The 21,344-nt window shown below is 41.9% G+C and overlaps 1 protein-coding gene across 3 annotated transcripts in view; it reads right to left on the reverse strand.

Annotated features, from left to right (window-relative positions):
* LOC127005608 (GTP-binding protein GEM-like) overlaps positions 1 to 21,344 on the reverse strand; it is a 153,874-nt gene that overhangs the window by 58,653 nt on the left and 73,877 nt on the right. For 2 of the 3 annotated variants that reach the window (XR_007758753.1, XM_050874564.1), the window contains exon 4: positions 5,166 to 5,264. The exons of the other annotated variant lie outside the window; for it this stretch is intronic. Coding sequence is in view for 1 of the 2 variants with exons in the window: in XM_050874564.1 (XP_050730521.1) it covers positions 5,166 to 5,264 (99 nt within the window). In the remaining variant the exon portion in view is untranslated. The remainder of the gene's footprint in view (positions 1 to 5,165; positions 5,265 to 21,344) is intronic. 3 annotated transcript variants of the gene reach the window in all.

Consider the following 21,344-nt stretch of genomic DNA (forward strand, 5'->3'; position numbering starts at 1 on the left):
GGAAGGGAGAAGGGGGAAGGAGAGAGAGAGAGAGAGAGAGAGAGAGAGAGAGAGAGAGAGAGAGAGAGAGAGAGAGAGAGAGAGAGAGAGAGAGAGAGAGAGAGAGAGAGAGAGAGAGAGAGAGAGAGAGAGAGAGAGAGAGAGAGAGAGAGAGAGAGAGAGAGCATGAAGGGAAGGAAGAAGGGAGAGAAGGGATTTGAGAAGACAGAGGGAGGTAAAGACTGTGTGTAAGATAGAGAGGAGGGAGAAAGGAGAGAAAGGAGGAGGAAGAAAAGGAATGAGAAATAAGGAATGAAAGGAAGAAATCAGGAAAGAAAGAAGGAAGAGAGATAATAGAGGAAGGAGAAAGGAGAGAAAGGAAGAAGGAAGAAAAGGAATAGGAAATAAGGAATGAAAGGAAGAAATCAGGAAGGAAAGAAGGAAGAGAGATAAAAAAGGAGAGAGAAAGGAGAGAAAGGAAGAAAGACGAAGAGAATAATGTGAAGGAAATAAGGAATGAGAGAAATAAATCAAGAAGGAAGGAAGGAAAAGGAAAAAAGGAAGAGAGATAAGAGAAAAGAAAGGAGAGAAAGGAAGAAAGACGAAGAGAATAATGTGAAGGAAATAAGGAATGAAAGGAATAAATCATGAAGGAAGGGAAGGAAAGGGAATGAAAGAAGAGGAGAGAGGAGAGAGAAAGGAGAGAAAATAAGAAGGAAGAAGCGAATATTGTAAAGGAAAAAAAAGAATGAAAGGAACAAATCATGAAGGAAGGAAGGAAGGAAAAGGGAAATGAAGGAAAAGTAGAGTATAAGGAGAGTCAACAGGTGGAAGAAAGGAATAAATCATGAAGGAAGGAAGGAAAAGAGTCAACAGGTGGAAGAAACGAAAAAAGGGGGAGGAAAGGAAAGGAATAAATCATGAAGGAAGGAAGGAAAAGGGAATGAAGGAAGAGGAGAGTAGAGTATAAGGAGAGTCAACAGGTGGAAGGAGCGAAGAAGGGGAGGAAAAGAAAGGAATAAATCATGAAGGAAGGAAGGAAAAGGGAATGAAGGAAGAGGAGAGAAACGAAAAAAGGAGGAAAAGAAAGGAATAAATCATGAAGGAAGGAAGGAAAAGGGAATGAAGGAAGAGGAGAGTAGATTACAAGGAGAGTCAACAGGTGGGAGAAACGAAAAAAGGAGGAGGAAAGGAAAGGAATAAATCATGAAGGAAGGAAGGAAAAGGGAATGAAGGAAGAGGAGAGGAGAGTATGAGGAGAGTCAACAGATGGGAGGAGGGAAGAAGGGGAGGAAAAGAAAGAAGTTTTTTATTTTATTTATTATTATTTTTTTTTTTTTTACGTGCACGCCTGTAGCGCCTGGATGGAAGTCGGCCCCAACCCGTCATGGCGCAGGCAAGTGTTCATAGTGGCGCCATCTTCATTAGAATAAGAACATAAAAATAACATAGAAGACAAGATAAGAAAATAATAAGATGAAAAAGTGAGAGAGAAAAGAAGACAAGATAAGAAAATAAGAAGATGAAAAAGTGAGAGAGAAAAGAAGACAAGGTAAGAAAATAAGAAGATGAAAAAGTGAGAGAGAAAAGAAGACAAGGTAAGAAAATAAGAAGATGAAAAAGTGAGAGAGAAAAGAAGACAAGCTAAGAAAATAAGAAGATGAAAAAGTGAGAGAGAAAAGAAGACAAGATAAGAAAATAAGAAGATGAAAAAGTGAGAGAGAAAAGAAGACAAGCTCAGAAAATATGAAGATGAAAAAGTGAGAGAGAAAAGAAGACAAGCTAAGAAAATAATAAGATGAAAAAGTGAGAGAGAAAAGACAGCCCAGAAAATAAGAAGATGAAAAGTGAGAGAGAAAAGAAGACAAGCTAAGTAACTAAGAAGATGAAAATGTGAGTGAGACAAGACTCCAAGATAAGAAAATAAGAAGATGAAAAAGTGAGAGAGAAAAGAAGACAAGATAAGAAAATAAGAAGATGAAAAAGTGAGAGAGAAAAGAAGACAAGATAAGAAAATAAGAAGATGAAAAAGTGAGAGAGAAAAGAAGACAAGATAAGAAAATAAGAAGATGAAAAAGTGAGAGAGAAAAGAAGACAAGCTAAGAAAATAAGAAGATGAAAAAGATGAGAGAGTAACATCAGGTAGACAGACAGGCAGACAGGTAGGTCGAGAGGAAACAAAAAACAAAAAGGAAAATCGCAAGTGAGTGAGGGAGAAAAAGGTGTGATCCAGAGAGAGAGAAATCGATAAATGAGGGGAGACAGGTAGGCAGGGGAGGCAGGGAGGATATATGGGGAGGAAGAGGGAAAGTGGAAGTAGGTAGGTGGGTGGGTGGGAAGGGAGGAGTGGAGGGGAGAGGATATGTGGGGAGGAAGAGTGGAAAGTGGAAGAGGTGTGTAAAGCAGGTAGATAACGAAAACAGGTAGACAAGAAAAGTGATGATGGGTAGAAGGTAAGGTGTGATGTAGATGGAAAAGAAAATAGATAGATAATAAAGGAAGTCGGAAAAGTAGTAAATAGGAAGTAGGTAAAAGGGAGTAAGTAAAAGGATTGTTAATGGAAAGAAAGATATGATGAAAATAGGACAAAAAAAGTAGGATGATAAAGAGGGGAATAGGTAGACGAAAATTAGAAGATAGTTAAGGGAAGAGAGAAAGAGGGAAGTTAGGTAAATGGAAAAAGAGTAGATAGGGAAGTAGTAGGTAGACGAGAATTAGAAGATAGTCAAGGGAAGAGAGAAAGAGGGAAGTTAGGTAAATGGAAAAAAGAGTAGATAGTTAAAATAGGGAAGTAGGAAAGTGAGTAAACGAGAATTAGAAGATAGTTAAGGGAAGAGAGAAAGAGGTGAGTTAGGTAAACGGAAAAAGAGTAGATAGGGAAGTAGTAGGTAGACGAGAAGTAGAAAATAGTTAAGGAAAGAGAGAAAGAGGTGAGTTAGGTAAACGGAAAAAGAGTAGATAGGGAAGTAGTAGGTAGACGAGAAGTAGAAAATAGTTAAGGGAAGAGAGAAAGAGGGAAGTTAGATAAATGGAAAAACAGTAGATAGGTAAAAGAGGAAAGTAGAAAAGTAGGTAGACGAGAATTAGAAGATAGTTCAGGAAAGAGAGAAAAAGTGGAGTTAGGTAAACGGAAAAAACAGTAGATAGTTAAAATAGGGAAGTAGGGAAGTAAGCAGACGGGAAACTGAAGAAAATGGTAAGAAGATAAGGGAAAATAAGTGTAATCAACATGGAGGATAAGGAGCAAGGTGAGATAACGAACAGGTGAGGAACGAGCAAGGAAGCAATTAAGATGAGGTGTGGAGATGAGAAGGTAGGCAGGTAAATAAGGAGAAAGGTAGGATGAGACTTAGGTAGGGAATAAGGTGAATAGAGATGTTTTGGTATGTGCTCACCTGGTCTGTTTTGGGCTTAATTAAAGGTATGAGAAGGTGGACAGACAGATAAGATGGAAGATGAAATAACACTTAGGCAGGGAATGAGGTTGAGGAAAGAGGTATTCTGGTATGAGCTCACCTGGTCTGTCTTAATTAAAGGTATGAGAAGGTGGACAGGCAGGTAAGAGGGAAGATGAAATAACACTTAGGCAAGAAATAAGGTTAAGAAGAGAGGTATTCTGGTATGTGCTCACCTGGTCTGTCTTGTGCTTAATTAAAGGTATGAGAAGGTAGGTAGCCAGGTAGAGAGGAAGGTGGAATAACACTCAGCCAGGAAATGAGGTCAAGGAAAGAGGTATTCTGGTATGTCCTCACCTGGTCAATCTTGTGTTTAATTAAAAGTGACGAGAAGGTAGGTAGCCAGGTAGGAAGGAAAGGCAGGGCACTCAGGTAGGGAAGGATGAAGGTAGGCAAGGTGTTTAGTGTTAATATCACCGGTTGTCTTTCCTCAGTGACAGGTGTGGTGATGAGGAAGGTAAGTAAAGGTAGGGAGGTATTCATGTAGGTGGGATAACACTCAGGTTGGTGAAGGTTAGGTTAGTTGTTGGGTAATATATCACCTGTTGCCTTTGTATAGTGACAGGTGTGGTGATTAGGTAGGTGCATATGTAGGTAAAATGTTAGGTAGCCAGGTAAGGTGAAAGGTACGGTAACACTCTGCTTAGAATAGATGGAGGTGAGGAAGCTGTTGGGTTAATTTCACCTGCTGCCTTTGCCCAGTGATAGGTGTGATAAGGTGTGTAGGGAGGTAGGAAGGTAAGCAGGTAGGTAGGAATGTAGGATATTCAGGTAAGGAAAGATTAGGGTAGGGAAAGCTATTGAGTTAATATCACCTGCTGTCTTTTGCCCAGTGATAAGGTGTGTAGATAGGCAGGAAGGTGTGCAGGTAAGGGGGTTAAGGCAGGTTAGGTAAGACAGGTGTTTTAGTACGGTACAAGGTGCTACCCAAAAGTTCCGGCAGCTATAGTCTCCGTACACTAAAAGCTGGTCAAGAAGCCACGCCCACTCTGATATAGCCGTGGGAGCTGATTGGCTGGCTGACAGGAGGTTGGGGTAGAGAGTCAGTGTTACTATAGGTCGGTATTGTTAAGCGCTACCGACTCGCACATCAGTTATTTATAGACCAAAAAAAGAAGAGGCAAAATGCGTTCTCAGGAGAGTTATAGAGTCGTATTTTAAAACATTTCGTCGCCCAAGTTCACATATTTGACGTGGCTTTCGTAGGAGCTGTTGGCCTTTCCAGGGGGAGTTTTATGACCCTGGTGGTAGTTTGACCCTTCTTCTGTGCCATGAACCTTAAAAAACACTCGTGAAAACCCGATTGATCCCCTCATTGACCTTTAGAAATAGTTGATGTGAGAAGCGATGGTGTCTTAAAATACGGCCCATAGAGTCAGTGGTACAGAAGCCTTGTCAGACTCCCACATCAGTTATTTATAGAGGCCAAAACAAGAGGCAAAATGCGTTCTCAGGAGAGTGTTATAGAGTCAGTGGTATAGAAGCCTTGTCAGACTCCCACCAGGGTAAAAAATCTACTCCTGGAGAGGCCCACAACTCCTACAGATGTCATGGTTTAATTAATATGGATCTATGGAGGGAGGCTGAGGGAGGGGCCGTGGCTTCTGGACCAGAGGAGTGTGCGGTGATTATTATAGTTTCCGTTCCGCTCTTGCATTGGGAACTTCTGGGTCGCACCTCGTACCTCGTGTGTGTCTTGTGGTGGGTAGTGTAGCGGGCCGCGGCACTGACCTTGGTGAGGGGCGGGCCGGCTCTGGTGCCTCCTGCCCGACCGACTGCCTCCGCGCCTCCTCGCTAACGCTGCCGCGGGAGACAGTGAGAGATGAACGCCTTGAGGGACGCCAAGCACAGGCCAAGAGAGAGTTGAAGGGAAGGAAGAGTTGAAGATCGGTTTAAGTTTGAGTTAGTTGGTTGGTTTGCTACGTAGAACTAAAGGGTTGTTGCTATCTTAGGGAAGCGGTGGAGGATGGAACAGCACTTAGGGACAGTTAGCCGTGAAGGGAGAGTGGAAGTTTAGGGTTTGTTTGTCTTAGTGTTAGTTGAATTAGCGACTTTATGATCAGAATTTAGGGATTTTTTTTTATATATTAGAGAAAAAAAGTTAACGATTGAAGTTTTATCACTACGCACATAAATTAACACACACACACACACACACACACACACACACACACACACACACAGTTGGGGAAGGGATGCTTAAGTTAGGTTTATATACATTTTTGGGGGTTTATTATATACATTTATGACAGGGAACTTAGACTTTAATTATATAAGAGAGGAAAAGTGAAGGGTTAAGCTCTTGGTAACACTGCTGCAAACACAAACAAATATACACACACAAGGAAAGTTTAATAGTTTTTTGGATATATTTTTAGATCTGTTTATGTATATTTTAAGAGACTCAGTCATGTTAGAAGGGACAGTGAGAGATGAATACCCTTACATACATACATACATACATAAGAAATACATACAGGGGAGGGATATTATGTCTACAAGTATTATTTGAGTATTATTATTATTATTTTACAAACTTATGTTAAAAGAAACTTAGAATATTAGTAATCTAGAAATATCTTTTTACATTTATTATAATTATTCTAGTTAACATTCATCAGCTATTTACTTTACCATTAGTGGAGAGAGAGAGAGAGAGAGAGAGAGAGAGAGAGAGAGAGAGAGAGAGAGAGAGAGAGAGAGAGAGAGAGAGAGAGAGAGAGAGAGAGAGAGAGAGAGAGAGAGAGAGAGAGAGAGAGAGAGAGAGAGAGAGAGATTCATAAAACAGGCAAAAATCGGAAAAATACCTGCAAAAAAATGAAAAAAAACAGATACCATGCAAAAAATCATTCAGAGAGAGAGAGAGAGAGAGAGAGAGAGAGAGAGAGAGAGAGAGAGAGAGAGAGAGAGAGAGAGAGAGAGAGAGAGAGAGAGAGAGAGAGAGAGAGAGAGAGAGAGAGAGAGAGAGAGAGAGAGAGAGAGAGAGAGAGAGAGAGAGAGAGTAGGAACTCGAGCAAATATTAAAAAAAAACATTGAAAAACAGATGCCATACAAAAAACTACTCATTAAGAGAGAGAGAGAGAGAGAGAGAGAGAGAGAGAGAGAGAGAGAGAGAGAGAGAGAGAGAGAGAGAGAGAGAGAGAGAGAGAGAGAGAGAGTGAGAGAGAGAGAGAGAGAGAGAGAGAGAGAGAGAGAGAGAGAGAGACTCACCAGGGGAGGAGGGGGGGAGGGGGAGAGGCAGCGGTGATGGTGGTGGACACGCAGCTTGACCGTCTGCTGCCTCCCTCACCAAACATACTAGTGACAGACAGACAGACGGGACAGATAGCAACAGCGACAGGGAGGATGGAAGATGGCGCCCCTCCTATACTACCTCTTCCCTTTGTCCTATCTTTCATTATTAGTCGGTTCCTTCCCCTTCCCTACCTTTCCCTACCTTCAATTAGCTAGACAGGCAGACAGGTAAACAGGAAGACCGTCCCCTCCTGTCACCTCACCCCTTTGTCTTCATGTATAAGTGGACGCTTCCTCCCTATTTCCCTTCCTCTGCCTACCTTTCCCTACCTTTGATTAGCTAGACAGGCAGACAGGTAAACAGGAAGACCGTCCCCTCCTGTCACCTCACCCCTTTGTCTTCATGTATAAGTGGACGCTTCCTCCCTATTTCCCTTCCTCTGCCTACCTTTCCCCACCTTCAATTAGCTAGACAGGCAGACAGGTAAACAGGAAGACCGTCCCCTCCTGTCACCTCAACCCTTTGTCTTTGTGTATAAGTGGACGCTTTCTCCCTCTTTCCCTTCCTCTGCCTACCTTTCCGTACCTTTAATTAGCTAGACAGGCAGACAGGTAAACAGGAAGACGGTCCCCTCCTGTCACCTCTCCCCTTTGTCTTCATGTATAAGTGGGCGCTTCCTCCCTAATTCCCTCCCTCTGTCTACCTTTCCGTACCTTTAATTAGCTAGACAGACAGACAGGCAGAGAATATGACAGTGCCGTCTTTTACCTCTTTCTTTATTCTACCTTTGCTTAGTAGACGGTAATCTCTCCTTTGCTTTCCCTCCCTTTCCTTACATTTTCTTAGAGCATCTGTCGGCAACCTGGGGCTCTTTGAAGGGACCTGAGCGGCTCCTGCCACCTACTTATAAACGTCCTAATTAGCGTAGAAAAATGAGAGCTACGTTCCAGACACTGAGCTGCTCTTCAAAAAACTCAGGAGCAGAAGTCACATCGAAGCTTGAACTCGCCATGGTGGTCAGATTATATACGTACGTTCAGCATGTTATTTTAGAGTGTGTAACATTTGTTCAGTCGTGGTAACAAATGATAAATGATTGACTCTAGGTTGCTGACATTTATCAAGTTAAAGAAGCGGGCTAGTAAATGTAATAGTTTTTTTTATAAGAGCTGCAATTATTATTATTATTATTATTATTATTATTATTATTATTATTATTATTATTATTATTATTATTATTATTATTATTATTATTATTATTATTGTTATTACGATTTTAATGTATTTGATTATCTTTTCTGTGGGTACATTATCTAACTCCCATATGGAGGATGAAAATTTTACTGTTTCGTAACTTTCATTCACAATAATACACCGCGGCTCCAGCATCAGCACCGTTGTTCTGGCAAGTGTGACGAAACTGTCTCTTCCCGAATGAAGGGTTGCCGACCTCTGGCTCAGACTGAAGAGACAGCCAGGTGGGCGGTGTGCTTCTCTAACCTCTTTTTCTCCTCCCCCTCTCCCCTTAAGAACAGGCAAACACTCGCAGGTATTAATTACCAGCCCGCTCCCAGCTTTCCCTCCTCTCCTCATCCTTCTTCCCTTTCCCTCCTCTCTTTTTCTTATTTTTCTTTCTCTCCCCTTTGACTATTCTTCTTTTCTCCTCCCTCATTTTCCAGCGTCTCTTTCCATCCCCGCTTCCTTTCTTCCTTCCTTCTTTCTTTCTTTTTTTCTTTCTTTCTTTCTTCCTTCCTTCTTTCCTTCTTTCTTTTTTTTTCTTCTTTCTTTCTTTCTTTCCTTCCTTCCTTCCTTCCTTCCTTCCTTCCTTCCTTCCTTCCTTCTTTTCTTTCTTTCCTTCCTTCCTTCCTTCCGTCCTTCCTTCCTTCCTTTTTTTCTTTCCTTCCTTCCTTCCTTCCTTCCTTCCTTCCAACAGGTACACAGAAAGCCAGATATAATGCACTCCTCTGACTCTCTCCCCTCCCTTCCCCTTCCCCTCCTCTCTCTCCCCTCCCCGGGCATATCAGGTATACGATAAGACCTTAATTAGTGGAGCATAATTATCGATTTTCGAGCCATTATTCGTATTACCAGCGAGGTCGTCAGAGGGAGCGGCGCAAGTTTATGGCTCAGCGTTCCTGTGTATCTTTGTTAGTGAGCGGTGTTGTGTGGTGTTGTGTTTCGTGCGAGTCTGATTATTAAGGGGGAACTGTTTATGCTTTTATTGTGGAGAGAGAGAGAGGGGAGGAGGAATAAGAAGGAAGGAGAGGAAGGAAACGGCTGAAGAAAAGGAAGAGATATTTTTGTTGTGTTTTTATTATAGAGAAAAAAAGGAGACAAAGAAAAAGGAGAGGGAAAGGAAATGGTTGAAGAAAGGGAAGAGAAGGGAAAGAGGGATTGAGGTTTATGCTTTTATTATTGAGACAGAGGAAGAGGAGAAAGAAAAGGAAGAAAAGAGAGGAAGTAAAGGGATGAAGAAAAGGAGGGAAAAGGAAAAAGGGGATTGCTTATGCTTTTATTAAAGAGAGAGAGAAAGGGGAGAAGGAAGAAGAAGAAAGGAGAGGTAGGAAACGGCTGAAGAAAGGAAAGAGATAATTTTTCGTGCTTTTATTATAGAGAGAAAAAGGAGAGAAAGAAAAGAAGAGGGGAAGGAAAAGGGTGAAGAAAGGAAAGAGAAAGGAGAGAGAGAATGGTTTACGCTTTTATTATAGAGAGAGAAAAAGGGGAGAAAGAAAAGAAGAGGGGAAGGAAAAGGGTGAAGAAAGGGAAGAGAAAGGAGAGAGAGAATGGTTTACGCTTTTATTATAGAGAGAGAAAGGGGAGAAAGAAAAAGAGGAAAAGAGAGGAAGGAAATTGCTGAAGAAAGGGAAGAGGAAGGAGAAAGAGGGAATGGTTTATTGTTTTATTATAGAGACAGAGAAAGGGGAGAAAGAATAATAAGAAGAGAGAGGAAGAAAACTGCTAAAGAAAGGGAAGAGAAAGAAGAGGGAGAGAAAATGGTTTAGATAATTAATGTGTACAAGTGTTGATCTGTTCCTACTTCTGTTTAGTGTCAGTTATTTACGTCGATTATTTATTCAGGTTAGTTGCCTCATATTAGCTTCTTTATTTTATCGATTGTTTTGTTTAGTTCAAGAGTGATGAGACTTATTACGCGTGGAATTGTTATTGCTTTCGTTGGTTATTCAGTCCACGTTATCAAGTCAAGGCCACCGGTTCCTCTTTAGCTGTTTCGATTCATTTATTGCTGTTGTGTTTCTATAGGTCACCTGATTCTGTTTACCTCATTTAGTATATTATTTTTATTATAGTTTATTTATTATTCAGTCCACGTTATCAAGTCAAGGCCACCGGTTCCTCTATAGCTGTTTCGATTCTTTTATTGCTGTTGTGTTTCTAAAGGTCAGCTGATTCTGTTTACCTCATTTAGTTTGTTTATTGTGTCCCGTTCTAAGCTGATTACGTTGGGGATAGTTATATATTTTGTTAGTTATTTAGATCAGTTATGTAGGTCAGCTGTTTATAGTTACATGGCTCGTTTGGTGTATTGCTCATTGTGTTTCTTTCCAGGTTGATGACGTGGGATTACATGATTGGTTTTGTTTTCTTTCTCTCTCTTTTATTTTTTACAACAAAGGAGGCAGCTCAAGGGCACACCAAAAAAGAAAACAATAATAAAAAAAAAGCCCGCTACTCGCTGCTCCTAAAAAAGAAACAAAAGAGGTGGCCGAAAGGAAGATCAAATACGGGAGGAGAGGTGTCCTGATACCCTCCTCTTGAAAGAGTTCAAGTCGTAGGCAGGAGGAAATACAGATGAAGGAAGATTGTTCCAGAGTTTACCAGCGTGAGGGATGAAAGAGTGAAGATGCTGGTTAACTCTTGCATAAGGGGTTTGGACAGTATAGGGATGAGCATGAGTAGAAAGTCGAGTGCAGGGGCTGCGGAGGGGGAGGCATGCAGTTAGCAAGTTCAGAAGAGCAGTCAGCGTGAAAATATCGATAGAAGATAGAAAGAGAGGCAACATTGCGGCGGAATTTAAGAGGTATCAGTATGAGGAGGAGAGCTGATGAGACGAAGAGCCTTAGCCTCCACTCTGTCCAGAAGAGCTGTGTGAGTGGAGCCCCCCACACATGAGATGCATACTCCATACGAGGGCGGACAAGGCCCCTGTATATGGACAGCAACTGTGCAGGGGAGAAGAACTGGCGGAGACGGTACAGAACGCCCAGCCTCGAGGAAGCTGATTTAGTAAGAGATGAGATATGAAGTTTCCAGTTGAGATTTTGAGTTAAGGATAGACTGAGGATGTTTAGTGTTGAGGAAGGTGATAGCTGGGTGTTGTCAAAGAATAGGGGATAGTTGTTTGGAAGATTGTGTCGAGGATAGGTGGAGAAGCTGTTTTTGAGGCGTTGAAGGACACCAGGTTCTTCTTGCCCCAATCGGAAATAATAGTAAGGTCTGAGGCTGTTCTACAGCCTCCAGCCTTGAGTCGTTAAGTTCCTGAAGGTGGGTCTTCTATTAAAGAAGTTGAGTAATGCAGAGTGGAATCATCGGCGTAGGAATGGATAGGACAGTTCGTTTTGGAAAGAAGATCATCAATGAACAACAGAAAAAGAGTGGGAGATAGGACAGAACCCTGTGGGACACCACTGTTAATAGATTTAGGGGAAGAACAGTGACCGTCTACCACGGCAGAAATAGAACGGTCAGAAAGGGAACTGGAGATAAAGGTACAGAGAGAAGGGTAGAAACCGTAGGAGGGTAGTTTAGAAAGCAAAGATTTGTGCCAGACCCTATCAAAAGCTTTTGATATGTCCAGCGCAATAGCAAAAGTTTCACCGAAACGGCTAAGAGAGGATGACCAAGAGTCAGTTAAGGGAGATCACCAGTAGAACGCCCCTTGCGGAACCCATACTGGCGATCAGATAGAAGGTCAGAAGTGGAAAGGTGCTTTTGAATCTTCCGGTTAAGGATTGATTCAAAAGCTTTAGATAGACAAGAAAGTAAAGCTATAGGACGGTATTTTGAGGGATTGGAGCGGTCACCCTTCTTAGGCGCAGGCTGTATGAAGGCATGCTTCCAGCAAGAAGGAAAGGTAGATGTTGACAGGCAGAGGCGAAAGAGTTTGACCAGGCAGGGTGATAGCACGGAGGCACAGTTTTTAAGGACAATAGGAGGCACTCCATCAGGTCCATAAGCCTTCTGAGGATTGAGGCCAGAGAGGGCATAGAAAACATCATTTTGAAGAATCTTTATAACAGGCATAAAGGAGTCAGAGGGGGGATGAGTAGGAGGAATATGCCCAGAATCGTCCAGAGTGGAGTTTTTAGAAAAAGTTTGAGAGAAGAGTTCAGCCTTAGAGATAGATGAGACGGCAGTGTTGCCGTCAGGACTGAGGAGTGGAGGGAAAGATGAAGAAGTGAAGGTGGAGGAGATGTTGTTGGCTAGATGCCAGAAGTCACGGGAAGAGTTAGAGAAAGCAAGGTTTTGACATTTTCTATTAATGAAAGAATTTTTGGTTAGTCGGAGAATAGATTTGGCACGGTTTCGGGCAGAAATGTAAAGTTCATAATTAGCATTAGTTTGAAGGCTCTGGTGCCTTTTGTGAGCTACCTCTCTATCATTGACAGCACGAGAACAAGCGTGATTAAACCAAGGCTCTTTAGCGTGAGGAGTAGAGAAAGAACGAGGAATGTATGCCCATTCCAGAGATAATCACCTCTGTGATGCGCTGAGCACACACAGAGGGTCTCTATCCTGAAGCAATAATCATTCCACGGGAATGGAAAAGTTCATCATCAGGTCGTCCCACCGAGCTGAAGCAAAATGCCAGAAGCATCGCCTCTTCGGTGGGTCCAGAGGGTGTACAGGAGCGATAGGACAGGATGCAGAAATAAGATTGTGATCGGAGGAGCCCAACGGAGAGAACAGTTTGACAGAATAAGCAGAAGGGTTTGAGGTAAGGAAGAGGTCTAGAATGTTGGGCCGATCTCCAAGACGGTCGGGAATACGTGTAGGGTGCTGGACCAACTGCTCTAGGTCGTTGAGGATAGCAAAGTTGTAGGCTTGTTCACCAGGATGGTCAGTGAAAGAGGATGAAAGCCAAAGCTGGTGGTGAACATTGAAATCTCCTAGGATGGAGATGATGGGCAAGATGTGCTCCACTTTAGAATTCAAATAGTCAAAGAATTTTACATAGTTGGTAGAGTTAGGTGAGAGATAAACAGCACAGATGTATTTAGTAATAGAATGACAATGAAGTCTTAGCCAGATGGTGGAAAATTCAGAAGAGTCAAGGTCGTGGGCACGAGAGCAAGTGATGTCGTTGCGCACGTAGGCGCAACAACCAGCTTTGGATTGAAATTTAGGATAGAGATAGTAGGAGGGAATAGAGTAGAGATTGCTGTCAGTAGCCTCAGAAACCTGTGTTTCGGTAAGGAAGAGAAGGTGAGGTTTAGAGGAGGAGAGATGATGTTCCACAGAATGAAAATTAGAGCGAAGACCGCGAATGTCGCAAAAATTGAGAAGAAAGAGGTTAGAGGAGTTATCAAGAGACCTCTCGGGTCGGCAGCCAGAAGGGGAGTCCTCCCTGGGGGAATTTGTGGTCCCCCCCCCCCAGGCGGGGACTCCGAGGCTTGGTGTATGTGCGCCATTTTGAAATTTTAATTTTGGGAAAAGGTGTATATGTTGTGTGAATGTAGTGTGGTGTGGATAAAGAGAGGATCTGTCTTTAGAGAGCATGCTGAACTACTCTCCGGTGTTGGTGAGACAATAGGGAAACGGTTAGTGAGGACATGGGAAGGGTCTTTGGAGGGCTTCAGCTCCCTTCTCACCTCCCATATATACCTCACCGGGAGTGGCTTGCGCCCGTTCGGTAGGTGTCTTCCTACCTACTCCAGCCTACTCTGCCTTGCATTCTTCTTTCCATCCTTCCTCCATTCTTTATTCTTCTCTCATCCTTTGATATTTTACTTCATTTATTTTCCTTTATCTTCTCTCTCCTCTCCGTCCCTTCGATTCCTTCCTTTTCTTTCCTCCCTTCCTCCTCTCCCTCCCATTCTTTCCTTTCCTTCCCTCCCTCTTAGTTTTTTGGGTCAGCCTTTTCTGTTTAGCTCCATTAGTTTATTTGCTGACTGTTCGAATTTTTCTTTGATGTGTGAGTTGTCAGTCATCAAGAAAAGTGAAGAAAAGTCTGTGTTGTTCATGACCTCCGCCGAATACTCTGAGGATCCGCACACTTGCATCATCGTAATATATAGTTAGAATTTAACGATGCGTGTCACACCTATATACGTCGTTTGGCTACAATGAACAAGGAAGAGGAAAGCCATTGAAAAGTACGTAGAGAGATTTTATCCTTTTGTAAGTGTAGTAATTGATTGAGGTTATATTTTCTTCATCTTTTTACAGTGAACAGGAAAGAGGAGGAAGACAGTCAATGAAAATAACTTACATCCTTTTTCCTTTCATAAGTGTTGTAATTGATTGAGCTTATATATACTTCATCTTTTTACAGTGAACGTCAAAGAGGAGGGAGATAGCCGTTGAAAAGAACGTAGTTTTTTTTTATTAATTTATAAGTGTGGTAATTGATTGAGCTTATATATTCTTCATCTTTTTACAGTGAACGTCAAAGAGGAGGGAGATAGCCGTTGAAAAGAACGTAGAGTTTTTTTTTATTAATTTATAAGTGTGGTAATTGATTGAGCTTATATATTCTTCATCTTTTTACAGTGAACGTCAAAGAGGAGGGAGATAGCTGTTGAAAAGAACGTAGAGTTTTTTTTATTAATTTATAAGTGCGGTAATTGATTGAGCTTATATATTTTTAATTTTTTACAATGAACGTCAAAGAGGAGGTAGATAGTCACTTAAAAGAACGTAGAGCTTTTTTTCCTTTTATAAGTTTGGTAATTGAATGAGGTTATGTTTTCTTCATCTTTTATACAACGAGCGGGAAAAGGGAAAGGAAAATGAGTATAGAAAAATGTTTGCATCCTTTCATAAGCGTATTTATTGATTATCTTTTTTTTCCTTCCTCTGACTACAACGAACAGGAAAGAGGAGAAAGTAATTGCGAAAGGAGAAAGTTATATAAAAAAGGAAAGGTAAAGCTTGGAGTCTTTCTTGAACGTATTTGCTGATTCTCTTAATTTCCTTCCTCTTGTTACAACGAACGTGATAGAGAAGGAAAGCCATTGACAAGAACGTAAGGCATTCATTCTTTTTAACGGAGTGACGTCATCTGTACTTCATCTGTTTTCAACGCGCAGGAAAGAGGGGAAGAAAAGCCACTGAAAAGAACGTAAAGTATTCATTCTTTTATAACCGAGTGACGTCATCTGTACTTCATCTGTTTTCAGCGCGCAGGAAAGAGGGGAAGAAAAGCCAACTGAAAAGAACGTAAAGTATTAATTCTTTTATAACCGAGTGACGTCATCTGTACTTCATCTGTTTTCAGCGTAAAGGAAAGAGGGGAAGAAAAGCCAGGGAAAAGAACGTAAAGTATTAATTCTTTTATAACCGAGTGACGTCATCTGTACTTCATCTGTTTTCAGCGCACAGGAAGGAGAAGGAAAGACACTGAAAAAAAAAAAAAACATAAAGCCTTCATTCATTTTATAACCGAGTGACATCATCTGTACTTCACCTGTTTTCAGCGCACAGGAAAGAGGAAGAAAATTTTTTACTAAGCCACTGCAAAGAACGTAGAGCATCCATTCTTTTTTTTTAACTGAGTGATGTCATCTTCACGTCACCTATTTTCAACGCGCAGGAAAGAGAAAAAGAAGTTACCAAAATCCTAAGTCTTGTATCTTTTCACGAGGGTATTAATGGATTGGTTTTGTATTTCCTTCTTTTTACACGACACAGAAATGAGGAAAAAAAACATACTAAAACCCTAAGTCTTGTATCTTTTCACGGAGGGTATTAATGGATTAGTTTTGTATTTCCTTCTTTTTACACGAGACAGAAATGAGGAAGAAAAAAATTACTAAAACCCTAAATCTTGTATCCTTTCACGAGGGTATTAATGGATTGGTTTTGTATTTCCTTCTTTTTACACGAGACAGAAATGAGAGAGAAAAAATTTACTAAAACCCTAAATATTGTATCCTTTCACGGAAGGTATTAATGGATTGTTTTTGTATTTCCTTCTTTTTACACGAGACAGAAATGAGAAAGAAAAAAATTACTAAAACCCTAAATATTGTATCCTTTCACGAGGGTATTAATGGATTGTTTTATTTTTATTTCCTTCGTCTTTTTTACACGAGACAGAAATGACGAAGGAGAAACTTACAAAAAATCTCAATCTCGTATCTTTTCGTCATAAGTCATCTTTACTTCACCTATTTTCAGCGCGCAGGAAAGAGGAAGAAAATTACCAAAACCCTAAATCTTGTATCCTTTCACGAGGGTATTAATTGAGTGGTTTTGCATTTCCTTTGTCCTTTTTACACGAGACAGAAATGAGGAAGAAAGAAGTTACCAAAACCCTAAATCTTGTACCTTTTCACGAGGGTATTAATGGATTGGTTTCGTATCTCCTTCTTTTTTACACGAGACATAAATGAGGAAGGAGAAACTTACTAAGAACCTCAATCTCGTATCTTTTTATAAGTGTATTTATTGATTTCTCTAACACTTCCTTCCTTTAGTTACAAAAAGCGTTAAGGAGGGAGGAGGAGGAGAGTCTGATCCCTTACCGATGGGCCGTGACGCTGAAGTGATTTGTAACGTGACTAACTCCTGACTTTCCCGTGGCCAATAGTGTGAATTAGTGTGTGTGTGTGTGTGTGTGTGTGTGTGTGTGTGTGTGTGAGGGGGGGGAGGGAAAGGTGTGAAAGGATATGAATAGGTAAGGGAGAGAGAGGAGGGGATAGGTGAGGGGAAACGTCGTGCAGGGAGAAATAAAAAGGGAGGGGAGAGGAAAGATATGGGGAGGCATAGTACAAGGAGAGGTGGGGAGAGAGGGAAGGGGAGAGGCGATGGAAGACAGGACTGAGAGGTGCGGGGAGAGGAAAGGGGAGAGGTGTAGGGAAACATAGGGCAGGTAAGGGTGTGGGGAGATGGGAGGGAGGGGTGTAGGTATGGTAGGGAAGGATAAGGGGACAGGGGAAGGGGGAGGTGAAGGAAGCAACGGGTGGGAGTTTGGGAAGGAAATCGAGGAAGGAAAAATGTGGAGAGTCAGGTAGGGAAGGGAGGGAGAGGGAGAAGGGGAGAGGGAGAGGGAGAGGGAAAGTGAGAGATGAATGAGCAACAGGTGTGTGTGTGTGTGTGTGTGTGTGTGTGTGTGTGTGTGTTTGTGCGTGTGTGTGTAAAATATACGTACACCAAAGAAAATTTAAAGGTGTAATGTAACGTATTTCTCAGTTTAGTTTACATATACATACTTTAAGAGCACCAAACATTATATAACGAACAAGGAGCGATGAACACCCTTTTAGCACGCCACAAACATACCCACACATGCACACACACTTAGAGAATAATATAGTTAAAAGGAGGATTAGGTTAAGTATTATTATGGACAAAGTTATTCCGTTGAGAGAACTTGAGAATAATAGTCATCAAGAAAAGGGTTTTATAATTCATACATTTTAGTTAATACGAGAGAGAGAGAGAGAGAGAGAGAGAGAGAGAGAGAGAGAGAGAGAGAGAGAGAGAGAGAGAGAGAGAGAGAGAGAGAGAGAGAGAGAGAGAGAGAGAGAGAGAGAGAGAGAGAGAGAGAGTGAGAGTGAGAGAGAGATAGAGATAGAGACTCACCAGGGGAGGAGGGGGGGAGGAAGAGAGGCGGCGATGATGGAGGTTGACACGCAGCTCGACCGTCTGCTGCCTCCCTCTCCATACACACTAGTGACAGACAGACAGACGGGACAGATAGCAACAGCGACTGGGAGAGTGGAATATGGCGCCCCTCCCGTCACCTCGCCCCGTTGTCATCATCTTAAGAAAACCGGACCTTCCCTTTCCCTACCTTTCACTACCTTCATATAGACAGACAGACATGGAGACAGATAGCAACAGCGACAGTGAGACAGAAAGACAGTCCCCCCCTTCACATTACCTCTCCTCTCTGTCCTAACTTTCCTTTCCTTTCCCTACCTTTCCCTACCTTTATTTAAATAGACAGACAGACATACAGGTAGACAGACAGCAACAGCGACAGAGACAGAAAGACAGTCCCCCCTTTCATATTACCTCTCCTCTCTGTCCTGCCTTTCCTTACTAGACAGGACTTTACCTCTCCCTGCATTTCTCTACCTTTTCTTACCTATAATTAGACAGACAGATAGGGGACAGATAGCAACAGCGACAGTGAGACAAAAAGACAGTCCTCCCCTTCATATCACCTCTCCTCTCTGTCCTGATTTTCCCTACTAGACAGGACTTTACCTTTTCCTACCTTTCCCTAACTTTAATTAGATAGACAGACAGACAGGGACAGATAGCAACAGCGACAAGGAGAACGGAAGACGGCACCCCTCCTTTCACTTTTCCCCTTTCTCCTACTTTTCTTCAGTTTTATAAGTAGACAGCACCTTTCTTTTCCTTTCCTTACCTCTCCCTACCTTTAATTAGACAGACAGACTGGTAGAAAGGGAAATGGTTACCTCCTGTTATCTCTTCCCTTTGTTTTGTCTTTCCTCAGTTCGATAGGTAAACGGTTCCTTCCTCTTTCCCTGCCTTTCTTTACCTTTCCCTACCTTTAATTAGATAGACAGGTAGACAGGAAGACGGTTACCTCCTGTTATTTCTTCTCTTTGTCTTTCCTTTCCTCAGTTCGATAGGTAAACGGTTCCTTCCCCTTTCCCTGCCTTTATTTACCTTTCCCTACTTTTAATTAGACAGACAGACAGACAAGTAGACGGGAAGATGGTCCCCTCCCTCCGCTTACCTTCCCTACCCTTCCTTACCTATTAATATTTTTCCCTATCTTTTCCTAACTTTCTGTGTCGTTCCCTACCTTTCCCTGCTCTCTTTAACCTTTCCCTAACCTTTTCTATGTAATTGTTTTTACCTTCCAGTTTTTCCTCCCTTTCTCTGTTGTTTCCCTGACTTTCCTTGCCTTTCCTTTCCTCTCTCTACCTTTCTCTTGTTTTTTCTCCCTTTTCTCTTTCGTTTTCTACCTTTCCTTACCTTTCTCTTCCTAATTCTGTCTTTTTTTCTATTTTTCCTCCCTTTCTCTGTCGTTTCCTACCTTTCCTTGCCTTTCCCTTCCTAATTCTGTCTTTTTTTCTAATTTTTCCTCCCTTTCTCTGTCGCTTCCTCCCTTTCCCTTCCTTTCCCTACCATTATTTACCTTCTATTTTTCCTCCCTCCCTTTCTCTGTCTTTCCCTACCTTTCCCTACCTTTACTTGGATAGGTAGGAGAGATATTTAGGTGGACAGGATCCTACTCTATGCTTCCTTTTCCTTTCCTCAGTGTTTTATGTGCGTGTGTGTTGGGAGGAGGACTGTGGGGAAAGGTCTGGGGGCGAGGGAGGGGAGGGAGGGAAGAGGAGAGAGGGGAGAGAGGAAGGAAGCAACAGGTGGGAGTTTGGGGAGGAAATCGAGGAAGGAAAGATGTGGGGAGGGAGGCAGGGAAGGGAGGGAGAGGGAGAGGGAGAGGAGAGGGAGAGGGAGAGGGAGAGGGAGAGATGAATGAGCAACAGGTGTGTGTGTGTGTGTGTGTGTGTGTGTGTGTGTGTGTGTGTGTGTGTGTGTGTGTTTGTGAGAAATAAAGATAGATTGACAGATGGATAGATTAATTGATAGATAGTTAGATATAGATAGATGAATAGATAGATAGACAGAATATGTATGTATGTGTGTTCTTGGTGATCAGTTAGATAGATAGATAGATAGTTAGATAGATAGACAGATTGATAGATAGAAACTATGTGTGTGTATGCGTGTTAGTGTTGACAACCAGATGGATAGATAGATAGATAGATAGATAGATAGATAGGAAAATAGATAGATAGAGAGTATGTGTGTGTGTGTGTGTGTGTGTGTGTGTGTGTGTGTGTGTGTGTGTTATCATTGGTGGCCTAGTGAGGGGGGTGCACCGTGGACGCAGGCTTATGTGACTCCCTGGCGTGGTGAGCCGTGAATGCCGATGCTCCAGCGCGTCGGGGATGGACTTGCACCGAAAATCATACAGAAACGTGAGGCGAAAACGCGTCAGCACCGTAAATCACACTGGAGGGAGGAAGCTGGGCCGCCGCCACGACCCAACACATCGTCCTTGTCAGCGGCCACATCGAAATATCCATGGAAGTCTCCGTAAAGGTTCAGGTTTTCGACGCGGCACAAGATACTGAAGGGATTTCCTGCTGATTGTCATAAAATTTCTTAACTCCTTTCTACTTTTGAACACCTAAAACTTTACAGGGTGGAAATAATGGTCGCTTGTTACTTGAGAGATTTCCTGTATTCCTCATATTTCTATCTTATATATGAACATCGAATACTATACAAGAAATTTTCACTCTTTTTTTTAATTGGCTTTGGGGGCTAAACACAGTGTCCTTATAAGCGGCCACACCAAGCTATCCATGAAAGTCTCCGTAAAGGTTCAGGTTTTGGACGCGGCACAAGATACTGAAGGGATTTCCTGCTGATTGTCTTAAAATTTCTTAACTCCTTTCTACTTTTGAACACCTAAAACCTTACAGGGTGGAAATAATGGTCGCTTGTTACTTGAGAGATTTCCTGTATTCTTCATATTTCTATCTTATATATGAGCATCGAATACTATACAAGAAATGTTCACTCTTTTTTAATTGGCTTTGGGGGCTAAACACAGTGTCCCTATAAGCGGCCACGCCAAGCTATCTATGAAAGTCTTCGTAAAGGTTCAGGTTTTCGACGCGGCACAAGATACTGAAGGGATTTCCTGCGTATTGTCACCAAATTTCTTAACTCCTCTCTACTTTGAGCACCTAAAACTTTACAGGGTGGAAATAATGGTCGTTTTCTACTTGAGAGATTTCCTGTATTCCTTAAATTTCTATCTTATATATAAACTTTAAATACTATGCAAGAAATTTTCACTCTCTTTTTTAATTGGCTTTGGGGGCTAAACACGGTGTCCTTACAAGCGGCCACACCAAGCTATCCATGAAACTCTCCACAAGGGTTCAGTTTTTCTACGAGGAACAAAATACTGAAGAGGTTTCCAGTATAGTGTTCTTAAATTGTTTAGCTTCACATGAACATCACAAACTACATTCTCCATAAAGGTCTTTTTTTCTACGCGGCACCAGACACTAAAGATATTTCATGTACTGTGACCTCATTTTTTTCTTTTCTTATTTCTACATGTGCAGTCATTAGCGGCCCAGTTTTGCTTTTGATTTTACCCTTGAGCTGCTTCCTGTAGCCTACCGTTAAAAAGCTAAGAAATCCAAACATTTTAGAATAGTTTCCTGTCTTAAGTATCTCTTTTGGGGGCTTGCAAACACATTACGGTAAACTGTGGAAATCGCCCCTTGTGTATTCAATGAATACGGTGCCACATCACGGAAAACATTCTTCGTCTTCTTTGTCCCAGCGTTTTGCCTCTGTTCATCTGAGATCACTGTTCAGAGGCTGTGGCTCGGGACATAAGGCTGGATGCACTTCCAAGGCTTGAAACTAACCCACCAGACCACCTGATCATGAGATATATATATATAAAACTTTTTTT

The sequence above is a fragment of the Eriocheir sinensis genome, chromosome 30 (genome assembly GCF_024679095.1).
Source record: "Eriocheir sinensis breed Jianghai 21 chromosome 30, ASM2467909v1, whole genome shotgun sequence".
Lineage (NCBI taxonomy): Eukaryota > Metazoa > Arthropoda > Malacostraca > Decapoda > Varunidae > Eriocheir > Eriocheir sinensis.